Source organism: Cyprinus carpio, chromosome B7 (assembly GCF_018340385.1).
Source record: "Cyprinus carpio isolate SPL01 chromosome B7, ASM1834038v1, whole genome shotgun sequence".
NCBI classification, from domain to species: Eukaryota; Metazoa; Chordata; class Actinopteri; order Cypriniformes; family Cyprinidae; genus Cyprinus; species Cyprinus carpio.
Window position 1 is genome coordinate 26,286,856 of NC_056603.1, and position 23,084 is coordinate 26,309,939.

A 23,084-nucleotide genomic window follows, 5' to 3' on the forward strand; every position below is an offset into this window, starting at 1 on the left:
GCTCCTCACACTGAGCTCACAGCTGTGTTTGTGGGTGTGTAGTCCTCAGCCGGCGGACACTGAAGGCACGGTTCAGTTTGACGGAGAGGGATACGCCACTGTCAGCCGACCCACCCGATGGAACCCAAACATTTCCACAGTCATGTTCAAGTTTCGCACGTTCTCCACCGATGCGCTCATGATGTACTTCGCCACCAAAGAAATGGTAACAGCCTGCCCACACTTAAAGGGGTCATCGGATGCCCATTTTGTTGATATGATTCTTTAGGGCAGAGGTCGGCAACCTTTTCGGCATGACGTGCCATTTAGAATTTTTCTGGTTAACCACTGTGCCAAAGCGCCCCCCCCCCCCCCCAATGCAATCTGTACATACACATTTTTAAATGATACGATTAAAAACAATAGGCCTATTAGATTTTCATGCAAATAGTTTCTGAGGATTTTTCCATAAATTGTTTTTTAAACTTTTCAAAAGTTTCTTGAATAACAGATATACAGTATGACCGTACTGAACATCACTGTAACTGTACAGTTTAATCACCATTCTATATTAATGCACTGCTTTAATTGATGTGCACACACACACACAGAGACACACTCGCACACAGACACACACTAGCACACAGAGATCTGAGATCACGCTTTGCAAAAAGTTATATTTAGAAGCAAACTTGTTGTCAGTGCTGCCACGCGACTTTTATTAATCAATACTGAATCGCTACATATTTCTCAGCAAGGAGGGGGGTAAAAGCGCTGTTTTTTGAGTAACTAAACTCAGCTTCATTGTTTGTAGAGAGACAGAAAATGCAGACAATTTACACATCTCTTTCTTTCTCTCTCTCTCTCTCTCTCTCTCTCTCTCTCTCTCTCTCTCTCTCTCTCTCTCTAAATGGCCATATAGTAGTTTGCATCACTGGACATGGCTGTCGGTCATTTAACATTTCTATCATAAATGTGTTTTTAAAAGTTGACTAATATTAAATGATTTACAGCCTCATCTTACCGCGCTCTCTTTATTGTTAAACTGACGCTTCGCGCTCTGCTTCTGTGGACAGTAAACCCCGCCTACTTTGGTTTGATTGGTCATCTCAATCATTTTGTCATTGACGAGCGCTGTTAGACCGCTGAGGCTTTGATCTGAAGTGCCTAGTATATGCAGGGGTTGCGCAAACCCATAGACTAGCACAAGTTAATTCTCACACTTTAATAGAGTTTATATCTCCTAACAGGCTGTGTGACTATAAGATGTTATTACCTCAAAATGTCAGTATGCAGTTTTCCCTACTGCTCGCGTGCCAGCGATTATCCCTCTGCATGCCACTGTTGGCACGCATGCCGTAGGTTGCCGACCTATGCTTTATAACCTCAAAATGTACATCAGTATTCACTTTGGTTAAAATTTCTCAATGGTAGTGTAAAACAACACCCTTTTTACCCCTTCAAAAACAGCTCTGCTCACAGCGACCCGTTTCGGTGCATGTCTCTTTAAATGCTAATGAGCTCTGCTCACCCCGCCCCTCTTTTCCGTGGGGTGACGAGCCTGGGTCCATGTGATGTCACACAGACAAGAAGCTGAGAACGGCTTTGAGAAAAGGGATATCATTTTTAAGGATTAAATAAAAAAAACACTGGGTGGATTTTTATCATTATAGGGTGGTTGTGTACAAACACTGCCAACACACATTTATGTTCAAACAACATGTAAAAGTAAATTTTATATCCGATGACCCCTTTAAATCATATAAATGAGCCATTTTACAGTATTTGCATGCATTCCGCTGGTTATATCTGTGCTCTGTCTGTCTGTCTGAGCAGAAGGACTTCATGAGTGCAGAGCTGAGCGATGGGAGGGTAAAAGTGAGTTATGATCTGGGCTCAGGCCCCGGCTCCATCATCAGTGACAAGCTCTATAATGACGGTAAATGGAAGTCGTTCACCATGTCTCGCATGAAGAAAGAAGGTACAGACATAAGAACGGAGCAGCTCACCTTCAGCAGTGTGCCGAGCCAGTCTGAAAAATGAACATCTGACTATCTGTGATCACACTGTCTCTTTTACATTTGCTTAGCAAATATCGCCATAGTGAACATCGACGCTAATGAGGAGGAGCAGTTGCAGATGGTGTCTCCAGGTGGAGCGACAGGCCTCAACCTGAGGGAGGATGAGAGGATGTATTTTGGCGGTGTACCCAAGACTTGAAACTACAGGTGTGCATATGTGCATTCTGATGTTATTAGACGAGTTCCTCCTGTGTTTAATATTACATCTGCTTTATAAAGCAGTTGCTGGATGAGGTTTTTGTTTTCACATGTTTCCTCAGGTCAGAGGTGCTTTTGAAGAGATTCTCTGGCTGTATGAAAGACATTGAAGTTTCCCGAACGCCGTACAATCTGCTGAGCAGCCCAGACCACACAGGACTGACCAAAGGCTGCTCCATTGAGGTACAGCAACACAGCACCTTCCTACCTTTGTTTTTGTCTCTCTTCACTAAAGGCAACATTTGCTCAATTTAAATATTTCTCCACAAGCAATTTATATATATATATATATATATATATATATATATATATATATATATATATATATATATATATATATATATTAAAGGAAAATCAAAAGAGAATTTGCATTTCTGAGCCATCGGTTCCCTCCAAACTTTTCTCTAGGTTTTTAGAATCATAGTTAAGGAAAAAAAAATATTTTTAGAATATTTTCCTTCTTTTTCCTCAGAAGAAAGTCAGTCATAACAGGGTAATAAAATGAGGGTGCGATTAAAAGACCTGTAGTTTCCAGAGTTAGAATTCACTTTTGAGCTGTGTAATTTCTGTTCTTAAAACCAAACACGAAGGATTTCCAAAGACCTTAATTTACTCATACACTGTTGATGGAAAAAACACTATAGAAAGATCCCTGGTCTGCTCATATCATCTTTAACAAATGTTTTTATTCTTCTGACTTCTGAATGATCATCATCTTAGCACACGTGTGTGCAGTATAACAGTGTTATTCACCAACTGCTCAGTAACATTTTTATGCACTTTTAAAATAAAATGATGATAATAATGATAATAATAATTACAACTGATCTGTTAATACATTTATTATAACACTCACACAATGTTTAAAAAAAAAAATCTTCTGCTCAGCAAGGCTGCATTTATTTGTACAGTAAAAAATATATAACTGATTCAAGAAGGGGGTCTCAAAAATGGCCAAAAAACAATATTTTATGAGCTTATTAATTTTAAGTTAAATTGTGCTTTGTTGGTATAGTGTCTGCTAGAATGTTAAAAAAAGTGTCAAGTAAATAATTTTGAATTGTTGTTTTGTAAATGAGTTTTTTTTTTATTTTCATTGAAATGCTAGACAAAAAAGTAAAAAGCACATTTTGGCTATTTAATTTATGCAATGGTGGAAAAAAAAATTGGCAAATATATGGGTTAGATATTGGGAAAAACTGTGTTCGGTATTCGGCCCAGTGTTTCATTTTGTTTGGCTTCGGCCAAGAATTTTCATATCGGTGCATCCCTAGTGATACAGTGTATCAACATTGATCACAGTGTTAAATTCTGATGTTTAATATCATTTTATGAGAACAAATGGCATTTCTACATTAGACAATTTTTGTCATTTAAAGGGGTCATATGATGTGATTTCAAGTTTTCCTTTTTTTTTGGAGTGTTACAAGCTGTTTGTACATAGATAGGATTCCTAAAGTTGCAAAGACTAAAGTGTCAAACCCAAAGAGATATTCTTTCTAAAAGTTAAGACTCCACACCCACCTAAAACGCCTTGTTTAAACAAGCAATTCCAATTTTGCAAGGACAGCCTAGATTAGATTAGATTAGATTAGATTAGATTCAACTTTATTGTCACTGTGCAGAGTACAAGTAAGTACAGAGCCAATGAAATGCAGTTAGCATCTAACCAGAAGTGCAAATAACAGAGTATATAAAATAACTATAGAATGTGTGTATATACATTAAGCTTTATGACATATAGTGCAAGTTATGAGGTAGGAGGGCAGAGACCAGCTCAATGCAAATGAATATAAATACAACACAGGGTGCAAAGAAAGTATAAACAAAAGATGCATTGTACAGTGAGTATAAAAAGAAGGTGCATTATATGGTGAGTTATGTAAATAGCATAAGTTTATATATGGCCAATAACCATAACAGAAATGTCCAAGGAAATGTGCAAAAAAATCAGAAATGTGCAAAAACAGAGGGAATAATAAGAACATTGTGAGTGAGGATTGCAGACAGGTTATTGTTCAGTTCACTTCTATAACTCCTATAACGTCTCCCCGATGGGAGAGGAGTGAACAGTCTGTGACTGGGGTGAGAAGAATCTTTGATGATGCTTCTCACTCTCCTTAGACAGCGTTTGTTATGACGTCTTTGATGGAGGGTAGCCCGACACCAGTGGTGTATTGGGCAATTTTCACCACCCACTGGAGGGCTTTCTGGTCCGAAACAGTGCAGTTGCCATAACACACTGTGATGCAGTTTGTGAGAATGCTTTCAATAGTGCAGCGGTAAAAGTTCAGCAGGATGTTGGAGGACAGGTGAGCTTCCCTTAGTTTCCTAAGGAAGTTAAGGTGCTGTTGAGCCTTTTTAATCAGTATGGAGGTATTGAGGGTCTAGGAAAGATCCTCAGAGAGATGGACACCAAAAAACTTGAAGCTCGCCATGTGCTCCACTTCAGCCCCATCAGTGGTCCTTCTTAGTCCGCCATTGGTCTACAATCAGCTCTTTGGTCTTTTGGGTGTTGAGTGCAAGGTTATTGTTGGCACACCACATTGCTAGATGTTGAACCTTGTCCCTTTAGGCTGTCTCATCATTGCAGCTGATCAGGCCTACCACCTTGGTGTCATCTGCAAACTTGATTATGGAGTCAGAGCCATGCGCAGGTATGGGTGAAAAGGGAGTAGAGGTTTGGACTCAGCACACAGCCCTGTGGTACCCCAATGTTTAAAGTGAGGACGGAGGAGGTGTGGTTACTGATCCTAACAGACTGTGGTCTGTTGGTGAGAAAGTCCAGGGTCCAGTTACAGAGGAAGGGGCTGATGCCAAGATCACAGAGCTTGGAGACCAGCTTGGATGGGATCACAGTATTGAAGGCGGAGCTGAAATCAATGAATAGCATCCTGACATATGTGTTGGTTCTGTCCAGGTGCGTCAAGGCAGAGTGGAGAGCTGAGGCGATGGCATCCTCAGTTGACCTGTTGGATTTGTAGGCGAACTGGTATGGGTCCAGTGTTTGGGGCAAGCATGTTTTCAGATGGGAGAGGACCAGCCTCTCAAAACACTTTTCAATAATGAGAGTTAGAGCAACTGGGCGGAAGTCAATGAGGGCCATTGCACCAGCATGTTTTGGTACAGGTACAATGGTGGCTAGTTTGAAGCAGTTGGGAACAACGGCTTGGGCCAAAGAGATGTTGAAAATGTTGGTGAAGACCTCAGCCAGCTGTTAGGCGCTAAGCACTCGGCCGGGTATGCCGTCAGGGCCGGCAGCTTTATGAGCATTCACTTTATGCAAGGTAGAGCACACATCACTGGTGGAAAGTGTGAACGGCAGGTCGTCAGGTGTGAGCACAGCTTTGATGGGTGGTTCTCTGTTTCCACCATCAAAGTGAGCATAAAAGTAGTTTAAGCCCCTTTCACACTGTGATTCCGGAAAATACACGGGTAATGTGTTCCGGCAATTGTTCCCGGGTCACTATATTTTGCACTTTCACACTGCCAGTGATTACCCGGAATATGTGCGTGCGTTCACACACAACCCGTAAAGGTCCCGAAAAGACACATGACATCAGGGTGTGACATGTAATGTACGAGTCAAAAACACTAGGCACATTAACTTTCACTGAAACTGGCGAATGATCTCAGTGTCAGCGCAGAAAGTGAGGAGCTAACTGATCTCTGCTTCGTTACAGTTTGCACATATTTTTTTCCTCGCGAACGTTGATCTTGATTCAAAACAGCTGGTAAAAGAGTCGCGCGATAACGTGCGACATCACTACGACACACCGTTTACGGCATTAGTTCTGGCTTTTGTTCACACAGCGCTCGTTCCGGGACTGAACCCGGCAATGTTACTAGGTCCCCGACCCGGAATCAATCCCAGGACGTGTTTGCTTTCACACAGAAGGCAACCTGGCAATGTTCCGGCAATTTTCCGGGTCCAACGTGCAGTGTGAAAGGGGTTTAAGATCATCAGGGAAGGTGTCATTGTGGGTTGGGAGTGTGCTGTTTGCTGGTTTGTAGTCTGTGAGGGCATGGATGCCTGTCCACATGTGCAGAGGGTCGTTGTTTTTAAATCTGTCCTCAATGCGCAGTTTGTAGTTGTATTTAGTAGATTGAATTCCCCTCTTCAGATTGGACCAGCTGTAGGCATCATGGTCACCAGATTTGAAAGCAGTGTCACGTGCCTTCAGCAGGAGCCGTATTTCCTTGTTCATCCAGGGTTTCTGATTGGGGTACATTTTAATTGCTTTATGGGTGGTTACCTTGTCAACACATTCGTTGATATGATGCAGGACAGAGGTGGTGTAGGTATTAACATCTGTGTAGGAGTACAGTGTGGCCCGAGAAGCAAACAAATTCCAGTCTGTGTTCTGGAACTCCTGCTGTAGTGAAGAGTCTGCTTCTTCCAGCCAAACTTTAACAGCCCTCACAGTGGGTTTCACATGTTTGATGATTGGGGTGTATTTGGGTAGCAGGAACAGGGAGAGGTGATCAGATTGTCCAACGTGGGGGAGAGGAGTTGCTTTGTAAGCATCAGGGATGTTTGTATAATCATGATAAAAAGTATTGTCTCCTCTTTTCGAGCAAAAAAAAAAAAAAACATTTTAATAAAATTTGGGGAGAGTTGTTCTCAGACTGGCATGATTGAAATCACCAGCAATAATAAAGACTCCATCCAGATGTGTTGTTTGCAGTTTACTTACAGCAGAAGATTTTAATGGCTAGTTTAGCATTAGCATCTGGGGGTACATACACTGCAGCAATCGTGCTATTTGGAATGGTCCTATTGAGTCAAGTTTCTGTGAAAACCATAACGTTGCAGTCTATAAACATTCTCTGAGTGATCCGAAGTCGTAGCTCATTGATCTTGTTTGCCAGAGATCATACTTTAGCGAGGAAGATGCTTGATATCGCTGGACGACGCGGGTTGTGCTTAATCTTAGCCCGCAGGCCGCTCCACTTACCCACTTATTGATATCCAATAGTATGTGACGTTTGTAAGAGGTTAATGCGAAGCTTTGTCGAACAACTGAGTTGAAAATAACTAGTAAAATAAGAAGTAATTTGCAAAAACTGGAGAAACGCTGAGCCCCGCACTGGTAATCTTGGATCTAGCCTAGATACTTACTCACAGTCTGTAAGTACCTTTTCATATTTAAAGGATTTCCGGGACATGGTTTTATGTTTACACGGTGCAATACACAATGCAACGCATAAAAAGACAGTATAAGTCATTATAATCAGTAATTATGTCCCCACTGGATGCCTTGTTTGTAATGGGTTTTGTCTGGTTGTGCCGGGAGACAGCATCACATTATGTTATGGGGCGAAACATTTCCGTCACACACTTAAGGGAATTCAGCCAATCACAAAGCACTGGATAGCTGGCCAATCAGAGCACACCTCACTTTTCAGAACGATGAGCTTTGTAAAAAACGACACGTTTCAGAAAGGCGGGGCATAGAGGAGCAACAATAATGTACAGAATGTGGAAAATAATGTGTTCCCCTTCAGGAACTCGAGCTGCGTCCGAAAACGCTATGGGAACGCCCTTCAGCATGACCGGCTCTGAATAACATGTGTAATCAGTCCCATGAATGGGCGAGACGTCATAGGCAGGTGACGTAGCGACCAGGAAGCTATAAAAGCATGTGAGGTGTAGCAAGCATCAGCTTTTAGTCATTCAGCGAAGCTCTGTGTGTGTGTCAGTCGCTTTTGTTTGGAGTCTTATTTAGTGTTGTTTGTCCACTGATAAGCTCCATTATATCAAACTTCAGTCAAGGAAGTTCTTTGGGCTAAAGCAGGCAGCGTTCAGGCTGTGTGTTTTCCCTGCCCGCGAGAGAAAAATATATTGGGGTAGGGACACACGCAGTATGTTGTCTGCTTGAGAGCGAAGCACGCGGAATCAGCTCTCGAGGGAGATGACGGCCCGCGATGCGACCATCTGTTACTGCTTTGTTTCACTCTCAGAAGGCTCTCTTTGAGGAGGGAGCCTTCACTAGCGTTTCTCGTGGTGCCGGTCCTGCTTTTGCCGAGGCGGAGGAGTGGCTGTGCTCGCGGGATTCGCTTTCGCGGCGCCCGCTCTCTGGGTTTCAGAAGCCCGTGTTGCGGTCCTTCCCCCCGCAAAGAGAGGGCGCGACACTCCGCCTGTCTTTCACCGAGGAGATTGACACAGAGGGCGTCGATGAGCTCACAGTTGCATAAACATCAGCTGCACAAACATCAGTTACACAAGCATATTATGCCTAATATTATAACGAGCAGCATTAATGAGGACCGTAGCTCGCACGGTCGGCTCTCGGAAAATAAGGGGGCTGATTGTGTTTCTCCGCTCTTGCCGGGCACGCTCCGAGGAGTGTGTCCGTGCTTGGAATCTTGCGATTCCGGTCCTAAAAAAATCTAGAGCTCGTTTTCGAGGCTCGGAAGCCCGCGCTAAAAAAGAAAAAGCGGTTTCTTCCCCCTTGGACTGTGAACTCGTTGCTGCCGCTATTTATTTCCGAGGAGATTAATATTGTTTGTGTGACTAAGCGGCTCGCGCGCTGCCGAGGCAACGCGTGTATTACATCATTTTCAGTTTTTGATGTGATCTTATCATGTTTACTCGTTTGGTTGTTTGGCTCCATTTAATAATGAGGAATTAAATGAGGCATTTGTCTGACTATGAGAAGTTAGATATATCATTTTTGATTCTTGAAATTAATCTTACCACACCAGACCATGTATACTCGTCTGGGTTTTTAGCTGCATTTAATTTTGAGGAATTAAATTCAGTATTTATCTGACTATGAGAAGTTAGATATATCAGTTTCGGTTTTCGATATGAATTGTATCACACCAGACCGTGTTCACTCGTCTGATTGTTTGATTGCATTTAATTCTGAGGAATATAATGACATTTATCTCACTTTGAGAAGTTAGATATACAGGAGCTCTTGGGATAAAAACAAGAACTGAGTAAGAACACATGTTTATCTCTCTTCCTCCGAGGAGGTTGAGGCGGTCAGCAGGGGCTGCTGGGCGGAGCAGTCCCAACCTATCGTGTTCAAGCTCCTCATTCTAGGGGTGTCACTTCTTGTACTCCGCAGAGTCTAGAGTCAGAGTGGCGCTCCCAGGCCGAAGGCTTCTAGCGGAAAGCGGTTCTGAGGACCATCATTTTCATTGGATAGCCTTCGTCGTAATGGCTTAGGACTTTTTGAGGGCCTGCTCCCTCTGGTGAAGAGCGGTGTACTCCACATTACATGGTGTCTATCCTGCATCCTGCCAAGTGTGCTTCATTGGGTCCTGCCCCGAGCAGGCTCTGGTCGAGTCTTCCTAGCAGACGACGTGGGTCTGAGGCCCGTCATTTTTAATAAGAGACTTCAGCTATGAGAGTCCTGATGCTGTGGCTCAGGACCTCGGAGGGCAGGCCTCTCTGGGGAAGAGCGGTGTACACCGCATTACACGGGGCCCGTCTCTCCTCAGTGCCCTCAGGAGATCGATCTGCCAACCCTGCCTGTATTCCAGGGCGCAGCGGTCTCCGGCGAGCGCTTCTCTCAGTTACTGCCCGGAAACGTAGCGGTGCTTAGAGGCTCGTGACTTCCACGGAGGTCTCTTGAGCAGCTAGTTCAACTGCCCCCTGCTGGTTCGCTGCATCAGGGCACTGAGCCAGCAGCTGTGATTACACCAGAGGTCAGTCTCGAGAGACTGGTTCCCTTAGTAGACTATTTAGCAGCGTGAAAACTACTGCCAAACATGTCTCAGTGGGTCCTGCACACTGTAGTGAGAGGCCACAGAATCCAGTTCGGTTCTCCTCTGCCTCAATTCAACGGGGCTTTTTTCAATCTGGTGGGCCCCGAGCAGGCTCTGGTAATGGAACAGAGGTAGACACTCTCAGAGGACAGAGGCCATCGAGGTGGTCCCTCCTCGCGTAGTGGTGTCCTGGTCCTACAGCCAGTACTTCACTGTTCCAAGGAAGGATGAAGAGTTGCGTCCTATTTTAGATCTGCGTCTTTGAACCGCTCAGTCAGGGGACTGAAGTTCAGCACGCTCGCACTCAAACAGGCTGTATTTCAGATCAAGTCTGAGGACTGGTTTCACGATCGATCTAGAAAGATGCATACTCCATCCTTCCCCATCATAGGAAGTTCCTGAAGTTGGCTTTTGGGGGCAAAAGCCTACTAATACCGGTTCGTCCTTTGGCCTTGCATTCTCACCCCACACTTTCACAACTCAAGAACATGGTGCGATGATTGGTTGATATTAGCTCAATCAGACTGGATGGCGGTTCAGCATCAATGTCGTTCTCGCTCACACGAAAGACCTGGGGTTAAGACTTAATGCCAAGAAGTGTGCTTTCTCCAGTACAGAGAACCACTTATCTGGGCATGGTGTGGGATTCGACCACGGTGGAGGCACAGATGTCTCCTGTTCGGATCGAGTCGATCTTCACCGCCATCGCGAGAGTAAGAGAAGGCCGGTCACTCACTGTCAAGCAGTTCTAGACTGCTGGGTCTGATGGCAGCTGTGTCCAACGTGATAACTCTTGGCCTGCTGTACATGAGACTCCTACAGTGGTGGCTCAAGACCAAGGGGTTCTCCCCGAGGGGAAACCCGCTTCGCATACTCAAGGTCACGCAGGGGTCCTACGTGCCTTGGACATGTGGAGGAGATCTTGGTTCCTGTCTCAGGGCCCGGTGCTTGGAGCTCCTTGTCACCATGTGATGCTAGCGACGGATGCGTCCTTCACCGGCTGGGGTGCGGTCATGAGTGGCCACCCTGCCCGCGGTTTGTGGAGGCATATAAACTGCTTGGAGATGCTGGCCATGCTTCAAGCATTAAAACACTTTCTCCCAGACCTAAGAGGTCACGATGTGTTGGTGCGCACCGACAACACAATGGTGGTCTCTTATATTAACCACCAAGGGGTCTGTGCTCACGCCGTTTGTACAAACTAGCGTACCAGATCCTTGTGTGGTCCCAGGGAAAACTCCTCTTGCTGAGAGCAGTTCACATTCCTGGGCATCTGAATATGGGAGCAGACATCCTGTTGAGGCAGGGGCAGAGGCCCGGGGAATAGAGGCTTCACCCCGAGGTGGTGAAGCAGATATGGAGAATATTTGGTCAGGTGGATCTGTTTGCGACTCAGATGATATCGCACTGTCCCCTTTGGTTCTCTCTGACTCATCCGGCTCCACTGGGGCTGGATGCCATGGTCCAGACTTGGCAGAGGCTTCGTCTGTACGCTTTTCCCCCGATCGCTCTGCTCCCAGGAGTTCTGCTGAGAGTACGCCGGGACAGGGTCCATCTTCTAATAGTAGCCCCGTTCTGGCCTGGCTGAGTATGTTTCTTAGATCTGATTTCTCTCGTCGACGGCGCTCCATGGGAGATTCCCGTCAGGAGGGATCTCCTCTCACAGGTGGAGGGCACGATATTCCACCCCCACCCAGAGCTATGGAAGTTATGGGTGTGGCCCCTGAAGGGGCACATCTCGTAGCTTCTGGTCTCTCAACCGAGGTTGCTGAGACCATCCTCCAATCCAGAACTCTCTCCACGAGGAAACTTTACTCCTTGAGGTGGAAACCTTTCACCTCCTAGTGCGAAGACTGCCAGCTCGACCCAGTTAATTGCCCAGTTGGTACAGTTCTGGAGTTCCTGCAGGCCCTTCTCTCTGCAGGGTTGACCCACTCCACCCTGAAGGTCTACGTGGTGGCCATTGCAGCCTACCGCGCCCCTCTTGGTGGCCATTCAGTGGGCAGACACCCTCTGGTTACATGTTCCCTCTGCGGTGCGCTGAGGCTGAGGCCTCCGGCCAGAAGAAGCTTATGCTAAGCGGTTGATCAGGATGCTATCCTAAAACTTTGAGTCCTCTGATCTCCCCTCACCATTGGGAGTCAAGGCTCACTCGACCCGAAGTATGGTGGCCTCCAAGGCCTTCTTGTCAGGTGTGTCTATGCAGGACATCTGCAACGCAGCTGGATGGACCACGCCCCTCACGTTTGTCAGATTTTATGGTCTAGATCTGCGAGCCACTCCAGGCTCTTCCTTAGCTGTGCTCCTCGTATACACACTAGCCAGGGATTTGCAAGTCTGGGGGCGTGGGCATTCTCATTCCCATAGCGTTTTCGGATGCAGCTCGAGTTCCTGAAGGGGAACGTCCCAGGTAACGTATGTAACCATGGTTCCCCGAAGGGAACGAGATGCTGCATCTCAAGGCCATAGTCCGGCATCCCTGCCAGAGCTTGCTTCATTCCTAGTAGCTGATGCTCGCTACACCTCACGTGCTTTTATAGCTTCCTGGTCGCTACGTCACCCGCCTATGACGTCTCGCCCATTCATGGGACTGATTACACATGTTATTCAGAGCCGGTCACGCTGAAGGGCATTCCCATAGTTTTTTCGGACGCAGCGTCTCGTTCCCTTCGGGGAACCATGGTATCATACGTAACCTGGGACGTTTTTTGAACCTTAAACCACGTAAACACATTGCATTACACCCAATGCACCAAATAATGTTCCTTTTAGCAACGTCATATGACCCCTTTAAATCTAGGGTTTAGCATTTTCCCATCAACTAAATAACACGACTGGTCAAGTTTGTGCTTGTGTTTGCATAGTGCATTTCCCTAATGCTAGTAATTCAGTTTTTTTATTTTATTTATTTTTTTATTCTTGTTCTTTGTTAAATTTAAAGAACTTGTTGTGGAGTGAGTGAAACTAAAATAAGTTCACAGTGTTAAGAATGTCTGTAAACATCTTATTTTATTTACTGGTAAATATGTGACTTATACGTGAACACAACTGTTTGTTTGTTTGTTTGTTTGTTTGTTTGTTTGTTTGTTTGTTTGTTTGTTTCTCTCAACAATGCAATTTTGACCTGGTGCGAAATTTAGGTGCAAAAATGTGGAACATAAAGCGATTTGAAAAGTAGAAAAGTTTAAAAAATTAAGGCATGATACAAAGTTTCCAGGACAGTTTCCATAGTTGAAGAAACACCCATGACCAGTCTGATTCCATCAGCTGATGAACCACAGGAGGATTTTGTGTGAAACTACAAACTAAACGCTGGCTTTCTCTCTCTGTCAGAACCTGCACACCGTGAGCTTCCCAAGGCCCGGGTACATGGAGCTGAAGCCTGTGTCATTTGATGTGGGCTCAGAGATCTCTCTCTCCTTCAGCACGAAGAGTGAAAATGGCATCATCCTGTTCGGCAGAGGAGGACTGACCTCTATGACGCAGGGCCTGACGCCCGTCCACATCCCGCGCCGCTCGCGCAGACAGACCGGAGAGGTGCTCACACACACCTCACACTCTCATTCAGTCATGAGATTACTGAAATGTGTTTAACGCTGATAAACCCTTTTACACAGATTGACATTTTAACTGCACAACAGTCCTGTACACAACAGCCCCATAGTCCCAGTACTCTTATTTATCAGTAAACAACGGAGGAAAATTCTTTATAAATCAAATCCGGATTTGGAGGGAGGCTTTGAACAGTTTCATGCAGCCAGAATTATTGTTTTTACATTCCACTTAGAGGCGGGTTTATCAAAAATCACAGCAGTAGACCAGCAGGGACAAGCAAACAGCATCAAAGAACATATATGAAATGAGTGGAAATCTGTGTAGACTTTGTAATTGGAATTTTGGTCCTGAAGTACTGATTATTTCACAAAGTTTTCTTTGCCAATGAAGTGGAATAGATGGGAAATTGCAATATGTTGTTGCATTCCAAACAAATTATTTTCAGTCTTGCAAGATTTTCTTAACCCCATTTGTAGATTTAATATTATTATTATTATTATTATTATTATTTATTTATTAAAAAAAAATTTCACAGGAACAGAACAGGGAATCAGTTAACCGTCATAAATGTGTCATGTCGAATCATCCCGAATATAGGATCACTGATTATAATGGGTTCTGTTTGGATTTGTTGTATCCCCCCACTCGTGTCTGATGCCAAAGTTTTGTATTTGTAGCAGATTTAAAGTAGATTTGTCATCTGCATTATGTTAACCTGGCACTGGAAGTCTTTTCAAAAACGTATCCATGCTTAGTGCAGAACCATGCCTCTTTCATTGTAATTTTTACACGACTCCCTGCAATACTCAATTCTGATTCGCCATTTAGTGGTCTGTTATTACATGACAACAACCACTACAACTGATAACAGACCACTTCAGTGGGTACGGCAAGACATCATGAGGTAATAAAATGTCAAATTTATTATTTGTGTTCAATTATTTACTTATGTGACAAGTTGCCATATAATAAGCAGGATAATTTTGCAGTGAGGTCTTGCATCACCCAGAAGGGGTTTCTTTTGCAGCACAATCTGACTGTGCATTGTCCTTTAGCCTTGCGGTGCCCCCCTTTTTATAACTCCATCCTCTATTTTGGGAACCACTGCTTTAGGAAATCAAGTGCTAAAACAGCACAGACAGTATGTGCCAATAAGCCGTTTCACACTGAATGCACTACCCTGTGAAAGACACATATTTCAAGAACTTTAAATGAATTACATCAACTGCAAAAAAAAAAAAAAGGAAGATTAATCCCAATGATTTCCAAATTAAACGAAACACACATAAAACAATGATTCTGTAGGTCAAATCAAGTCACATCTATTTATATAGTGCTTTATATACATATTGTTTCAAAGCAGCTTCACAGTAATAAACATGAAAATAAGGCAAGGCAATGCAATTTATTTATGAAGCACAATTACAAACAACAGTCAGTTGACCAATGTGTATTGACCCTTCGCAAAGAGCTTGACTGAGCGGTGATCTGACCAATAATAACGCTAAATCCGCCATCTGCCAGACAGGAGAGTAGATTAACTTCGGTGGACTTAAACTTGAAAAATTGGGTGTATTGACATCTTATTCCATTGAAATAAAATACGTTCTGTATGTTTATTCATGTTTATATCGTGCTTTAAGTAAATATGAAAAGACGATCTCTTAACATACCACTTGAGGCGATTAAAGAGCCACAAAATGGTATTTATTGTACAAATTTCTTAAATAAAATTTGAAAACTGAGACCTTGCTTCATACCAGAAGTAACCTGCTTTGTCTTGTATGTCAGCATGTTTCCTCTTAGCTTCATGATTTTTACTGCATGGCGTGATGTGTCACGTGAGAGTGGCATGGCTTGTCTGACTTGAGGGGGGGGGTTTTGCGAAGGGTCAATTATAAACATACACACCACTATTACACAACACATACAGTACATTGAGGGTCCAACAAATCTCTAAAACATCGCTACTACAAAACATAAAACATCAGGTTCCAACATATCTCAAAACAGGTACAGAAAAAAAAATAAAAAGAAAAGAAAAAAAAAGCCTGGAAGAAGATATGACATTTTAAAAGAGATTTGAAAGACACCAGTGTGGAGGCAGTTCTAATGTTTGGATGCAAATGCTCCAGAGCTTCAGGGCTAATACTGCAAAAGTGTCTAGACCTAGGAACAATCAGGAGATTCTGGTCACAGCTGTAGTAAATCTAAAAGATAAGATGGTGCAAGGCCATTTAAAGACTTTAAAATGAGCAATTTGTTTAAAAACAAAAAAAAATCAACCATGCAAAAAGCTAACCTGTCACAGTCATCTGCTGTAGTGCCTGTAAGACCCATCAGATGGCACTCTTTTGGACTTTGAGCTCATGTTTTTAACTGGACTGCATTTCCCATGGTTCCCCTCACTCTGTCCCTGTCATCCCCTGCATCCTCATTGTTTCGCTGGTTTCAGCTGTGTCTTGTTAGTTTGATGATCCTGCTGGTATATGTTGGTTGTTTTGTGTCATTCGGTGCTTCAGTCTTGCGTTGCTGTTATGTGTTCATGCCTCAGATTATCTTGTGCTTTTGCTTTGTTTTTCCCCGTTTGGATTATTGTCTGGATTATGTTTGGATCATTAAAAGCTGCACTTGGATCATTTTGTTTCCCGAGTTATCCCATGACAACCACATTTTTAAGTCACTCCTTTACTGGCAGTGAAATGATACTCCTTTTTTTAATTTATTTTTTTAAATAATTTTTTTTATAAACCCAATTGGGAGCATATCGTGAAAACATAATGGGTCCCAGAATAGATCCTTGAGGAACCCAACACTTAAAAGAGGCTAAAGATGATGCAAATTCACCTAAAGTAATTGTAAAACTTGTATTAGTTAAACAGGACTTAAGTCCATTTAAAGCAGTACCTTGAATCCTTACCAGCTGTTCAAGCCGTGCAATAAGAATTCTATGGCCTATAGTATCAAATGCTATGTATACCAGAATTGTAGCATCCCCAGAGTCTACAGTTAACAAGACATCAAGAACCTTTAAAAAATGCAGATTCTGTCATGTTCTCTAAACCCAGAGTGAAGTACTGTAAAAACTGATTTCTTATGCAAAAAAAAAAAAAAAAAAAAAGGCAGCTGAATGAGACCTGCTTTGTATAGTACTTTTGAAAGAAATGGACATTTTGAAACAGGTCTATAGTTCAAATAAACAAAATAACAGTGTTAATGTTGGAAATTTCATCAGATATGACACATTCAATTTAAGCTGTAAAGCAGTTTTAGAGAAGACAGTAGTTTTATTTTTCAGATCAGTTTAGTTCAGTGTTGATTCAGCTCACTTGAATAACTGTATCAGTGTTGCAAAGTCAGTGTCATTATTCAGCTCAATTCTGATTTTGGTCTCATCTGATAGTGTCAGTGCAGTTAAAAAATATTACTGAATATAAAATGTCTTTTAAACCCAACAAAACACAAAGCTCCAGTAGTTATGACTGAACCTAAGTGTTAGCTGCATTGCATAGTTTTGAGAAATCCAGCTTTTTTCCAGCTGATTGCAAACACAGACACACAGGAGACTGTGTGAGACGCTCCAATGCTATTCTTTTTGCCTGTCTGAGCGCTTAGGAAGGTGATTATAGGTAATAGTGGAAGTCCGGGAGCCGCGGCATTCAGTATGAGATCATAATGAATCCACGGGGTTACAGGGGTCTCATAGCCCATAAAAGAGATTTATTATCCAGGCAGGTTTGTAATTGCCTCTGCCCTTCAGCAAACAAAAGTTGATCTTTTTTTGTTACCAGGTGGACTAAAGGCCAGGGGCATGGTGATCATTTTAATTAAAATATGACTTTCTACATCTTTGTCAGTAACGTCTTCATCATCCTTCTCTCTCGCCAGCTCAGGGGCAGCACATCAATTATGCGGCGTATCCATAGTAAGCAGTCGCCTCTCTCTCCTCCCTGTGATGCTCCGTTTGTAAAAATAGATTTACAAGCCACCGTTTTGATGGATCGCGTCCAATTTGCGATAACCCTCCTGGGAGAGGGTGCCGGACCGCCACCTTTTGAAAATCATTATTGCTTGTAAATTAAGTGGGTGTCATTTTACAGGAGTGCGGCTTCGGAGAGGCCAAGGGTTTTCTGCACCGCTCCTCATTCATTCCTCCAATTTACGGCGAGTCCAGGGTCACCTGCGCTGCGTGCGCATCTCTGTCAGCTCGGAGAGAGGATCCTGCTCTTGCATCGCTCTCCTCAATTCCAGTGCAGTGTGGAGAGCATGAGTGTGTGCTCTCAGAGCCGTCTGTCTGATTACCAGCCCTCAGCTCACTCCCACTGAATATATTACTGTGAGCCAATCTGAACCTCAGTACATCTCAGTGTACCATTCTTATCAAAAATACTTAGCTTTTTATCTTTAGACTACATTTTCATATATAATCAAGAAATGTTTTATCTTAACTTGCAAAGCTCACCATTAAAATGCTTGGGTGTTTTTGAGTGATTTAGAGTGCTACACAGTCGCTACTCTGTTACCAGGGCATTGTCATGTGGTTGCTAGGGTGTTGTGAGTATTTTTAGCACAGTTGTTAACAAAGAATTTGTCAGGGTGTTGCTTAGTGGTTGTTTATGTGTCCTGGCTGGTTGCTAAGGTGTTCCTAGGTGGTTGCTGGGCTATTCTGAGTGGTTTGGGGTGTTACGCAGTTGCTACCCTGTTGCCAGGGTGTTGTGGGTAGTTGTTAGGATATTATTCTGCAGTGGTATTACCACTGCACTGCTGGTTGTTTATGTGTTCTGGCTGGTTGCTAAGGCATTTCTAGGTGGTTGCTGGGGTATTCTGAGTGATTTCTTGAGCATTACGATTGCTAAGGCTTACTATTACAGTTGCTAAGGTGTTCGGAGTGATTGCTAACGTGTAGAGTTAGTAGAGTTTGACATTGGTTCTTGCTAGGGCATTTTAGGTTGCTAGGGTGTTCTGGGGGGTTGATAGGGTGTTCTTAGTGTTTTTTGCTATGTAGTTTCTTGAGTGTTGTGAGTGGTTGCTAAGACGTTGCTAAGGTTGTCTGAGAGTTTTAAGCACAGTTGATTAACCATTTGTTTTCATGGTGGAATGTTTGTTTTAGGGTGTTCTAGCTGGATTCTATGGTGTTGCTATGCGGTTGCTATAGTGTTCTGAGTGTTTTTCTTTAAGTCAAGTCAAGTCAAGTCACTTTTATTGTCACATCACCACAGCACATGTGCCTTGGTGAGTGAAATTCTTGGGAGCGTGCACCAGAAATTGCATAAACAGTTAACATATAACCATACAGACTTCAACAGGTGAAAATATGCAATATGCACATACATATAGTCAGTACACACAGTGTACTATTGGACATACATATAGTGTTCTAAGTGTTTTTGTTATCATGTTGGTATGTAGTGTGTAGTCTGTTATAGGGTATTCTGGTGGTTGCATTGCTGACAGTACGGCAAATAAATTATGTATGTTTGGAGCACAAACCAGATGCCTGATTCATTGCACATGGAAGTTTATTAGTTTGAGTTGTGGGATTGTTTAGATCACTAACACAGTGTACAGTAGTGACTAGTAACAAAAGTGATTAGTAATAGTTTAACCCTCATCCCATCTGTCTGTGTGTCTGCAGCCTTTCCTGTCTGTGCAACTGAATAAAGGGGCTCTGGAGGTGCTGGTGTTCATGGGCAGCAGGAATCCACGCAGAGCTTTCAGAAATGTGGATAAGGGAATACTGCATGATGGGAGAGAACACTCACTGAGACTCCAGAGACTCCCGGGAGCGTAAGCCCACCCTCTCTCTCTCTTTCTCTCTGTCTCTCTCATCATGTTTCCCATGCAGGCCTCTTCGAAACTAATGGAGCATGTGTGTGTGTAGATCTTTCACTGTGCAGGTGGATGAAGAGCCAACCTTCCAGCAGACATTACCCAACGATCATCCTCTGAGCATCCATCGGCTCTTCATTGGAGGCATCCCGACAGACATAGAAACAGGTGTACAGCGGCCCAACGTGCCTTTTGAGGGCTGCATCTGGAACCTTCTCATCAACACTGTGTATGTACAAACTCATCATCTACCCTTCATGACCTCACATCTCTTTTAAAAATGCATGTTTTTTGGTGGAGTAAAAATACTATAATAAATTTGCAGATATTTAGGCATCATGCTAAGGTCACATACTTTGAAAAACAATGCTACAGCCAGTTATTCTACTTTGAAATGAGTGTTCCATGTCCCCAGGTTGCCAGTTGGTGGAAAACACAGCGTATTGCAGCCATGGAAGCAAACAAATTGAATTGGGTCAGAGATCACAGATTCTACTTGATTTAAAAAGTTTTGGCATCCTTCAAAAAATCTCTATGACCAGAGCCGTTAAAACATGAGTAGATCAACTCATCAACTTACAGTCAGTACGTTTACATGGACAACAAAATTCCAATTTTAACATGATTAAGACAATACTCTGATTAAGAATCTACTGTGTAAACAGAATTTTGATTACCTTAATCCGGCTGAAGTCATACTCGAAGTAAATGAAAATTGAATTAAGACATTATTATTATTATAATAATTTAAATTTAAATTGAATTAAGAATTATAACTATTTTTGTTGCATTATCGAAGTGCAGTATAGACATCTACACACCTTAATCACACTATTACTGTCATGTAGGACTTTTAAAATGCAAGACCCAAAGCTGTATATGGCATCATAATGAAGACATACTGTATGTTTATACATCTATGTAATATTGTTTTATTTAGAATAAGGTAAAAATTTAGATTACTGATGTCCATGTAAACGTAGTCAGTGTAAAGCTCATCTCTTTCCATTGTCAGTGGCACTCATTCCTGTTGCATGTCCTCAATCTGGCAACCTGACTCTGGGGAGGGGGGCGGGAGAAACAATATTTTGAATTTGGACTGCAATACCAATTTCAGCTGCCAGCTGTCAATATTACATACTGCACCTTTAAATGGCTTAAAGCAAATTAATGCTTAATCGTTGAATAGTTTTGGTGAAAAAAAAAAGATAAACTAACGAAGGTGACCTTTCTGTTGAAGAAAGTTAAGAGAAGAAACAATTCACCCAAAATGATACGTACTTGTAATAAGTTATTGTCCATCCAGTGTTTTTTGTTGTTGAAACATTCTTTAAAATATCTGTATCCCACAGAGGAAAGTAAGTCATACAGGTTTGCATTTTCATTTTTGGATGAACTAAAACTAAAATGTCCCCTAAAAACTGCCAAATGAGTGTTGGCTAGTCTGTGGTTTTCACGCTGGAACGTGATTTAGATGGATACAATTGGGCTAGTTTTGGGCTTGTTTTGAATAGCAATTGGGCTGGTTTTGTGTCGCAGACCTGGCAACCCTGTGCCCCATCAGTTGCTCAGGATTCAGTGACATTAGGCTTTTAACCCCTTTTTGGTTGTGACGAAAACCTTAAAACTAGTTTTTTGTTCTGTCGTAGCACCAGACTTAACAGTAATGTTGGCACGTCACATTTTTCTGTTGTACAGATAATAGCAAGGCAGAGACGTTAGTAAGTCTTCCAAGCTTTTCGAGGTCACCTTTAACAGCCCAAGATAAATGCGCCGACCTCCAGAGCACAATTCACTGCAATATGCCACGACTGGACTGTTTGTAGTGACTCGTACACACCAGCGACTGGTGTAAACATTGACCCATTTTTTCCAGCCTCCCGTGGCTGTAGATTAAAGGTCTTGTTTTCCTTCCAGTGCAGTTTTGAGGTGCAGTCATAAGCTAAACGCTGTATGACATTAATAATCACAGTTTTTCTTGCTCTAATGAGGAGTATGAATCTCTGCCAGTGGGCTGTGCGTCTTTTCCACTAGAGCGAACCCCATTGCCCTCTACCAGACTCATTTAAATGAGTCTGTCCTTGCTCATAAGCGTGTTCATTATTCACCTGATTGGAGTCACGTTGTGTCATCGTTCCCTCAAGAGCGGCTGTGTGTTGTGTCTGTCAATGAAACAGGCCCGTGGATTTCTCTCAGCCCGTGGCCTTTGAGAACGCAGAGATTGGGCAGTGTCCTGACCTAGCCCCGCCCCAGACCCCTGAGGAAGAGGAGAAGGAAGAGGAAGAGACCCCACCCAAACCAGCTCTGAGGCCTACAGAAGCAGCTCGGCCTCCTCCACCAGCCTCCACTGTACGTCCTAACCAATGCATTGTGGGTAGAGAGTCCTGTGTGATTACTGTAGTTTGAGACTGACCACATCCCAGTTCCCATACTTGCACTACTCAGTGAAAGTCTGTGCTCTGCTGGTGATGGGTAAATCTTGACTGATGTGTTTGTTGAAAATGTTGGAACACAATGTAGTCTTGGAGCCAGATTTACTTACAGCTTATGCCAGTGCAAATCGTCTTTTGGCGTTAAAATACTGTCAGGATTTACTAAAGATGCGGAGTGAAGAATTAGCGCTGAAAAGACATGGACACAATTATTTTTGTGCCTGACCTTATTAAATATGCATTTCTAGGAGTTTCCCTTTCAGACGCAATATTTATGGGAGAAGTGGATTCAAATGAATCACACAACGCATTTTACTAATGTTGTGCTCATCAAATTACTGCCATTTGCGCCATTATTTAACGCCCCCCCAAAAAAACGTCTTAAACTATTCTGTGCTTGAAATGGCTGCAATTTGTTGCAAGGAGGAGACAGGTAGAAGGGAGAGGATTTTTTTTCCACATGTAATTTATTTAGAATGCAAGAAGAACACGAAAATATCGTTTGCCAAGCCATGTTAATTTTAATTTGCTTCAGGAAACAAAAGACGACTTGGAACCCACAACTAGGAGTCACGTAATACCAGCTCTATCAAAACTTCTTGCAACTTCTAGCATTTTTTGGACTTCAGTTCTTTTCAACATACTGTGGCTTCTTTATTTCTTTATTTGCACTAATTTGTGCTGCACTTGGTATATTGCGTTGGTCGATATGTGAATGAGATGGTGCGTCTGTGTTCTTTAATTTGTGCATTGTTAGTAAATCTTGTTAGAAATTTCCCCTCCCATCGGCACTAGCGCTAATTTGCCCTGTTTAATAAAACTGGCCCTAAGAGCTAAATTCATTATCTTTGACCATTTTAGGGTCAATGTTGCTGAGGCAGCTTTAACTCAAATTTAGGGCTGCCCGATTTGTAAAAAATAATTAAAATAAAATAATAATAATTGCATTTTATTTACTTACATATTTGTGTTAAAAATTGCAAAAAAAAAATTAAGCTTGTGCTTGTTTGTAAGGCTGCACAATTTGACCAAAAATATACATATTTAATAATAATAATAATTAATTATTTATACTACATCTACTAAATATTATTACTATTATTAAAATAAAAATGTGACCCTGGACCACAAAACCAGTAATAAGTGTCAATTTTTTGAAATTGAGATTTATACATCATCTGCATCTGAAAGCTGAATAAATAAGTTTTCTGTCTGATGCATGGTTTGTTATGATAGGACAATATTTAACTTAGATACAGCTATTTGAAAATCTGAGGGTGCAAAAAAA

The 23,084-nt window shown here is 42.6% G+C and overlaps 1 protein-coding gene across 1 annotated transcript in view; it reads left to right on the forward strand.

Annotated features, from left to right (window-relative positions):
• LOC109058228 (laminin subunit alpha-2-like) overlaps window positions 1-23,084 on the forward strand; it is a 53,483-nt gene that overhangs the window by 22,060 nt on the left and 8,339 nt on the right. Inside the window, 8 exon segments of the mRNA XM_042728133.1 lie at window positions 43-205; window positions 1,816-1,960; window positions 2,069-2,207; window positions 2,321-2,441; window positions 13,314-13,517; window positions 19,171-19,322; window positions 19,417-19,593; window positions 21,542-21,713. Coding sequence (XP_042584067.1) covers window positions 43-205; window positions 1,816-1,960; window positions 2,069-2,207; window positions 2,321-2,441; window positions 13,314-13,517; window positions 19,171-19,322; window positions 19,417-19,593; window positions 21,542-21,713 — 1,273 coding nt within the window.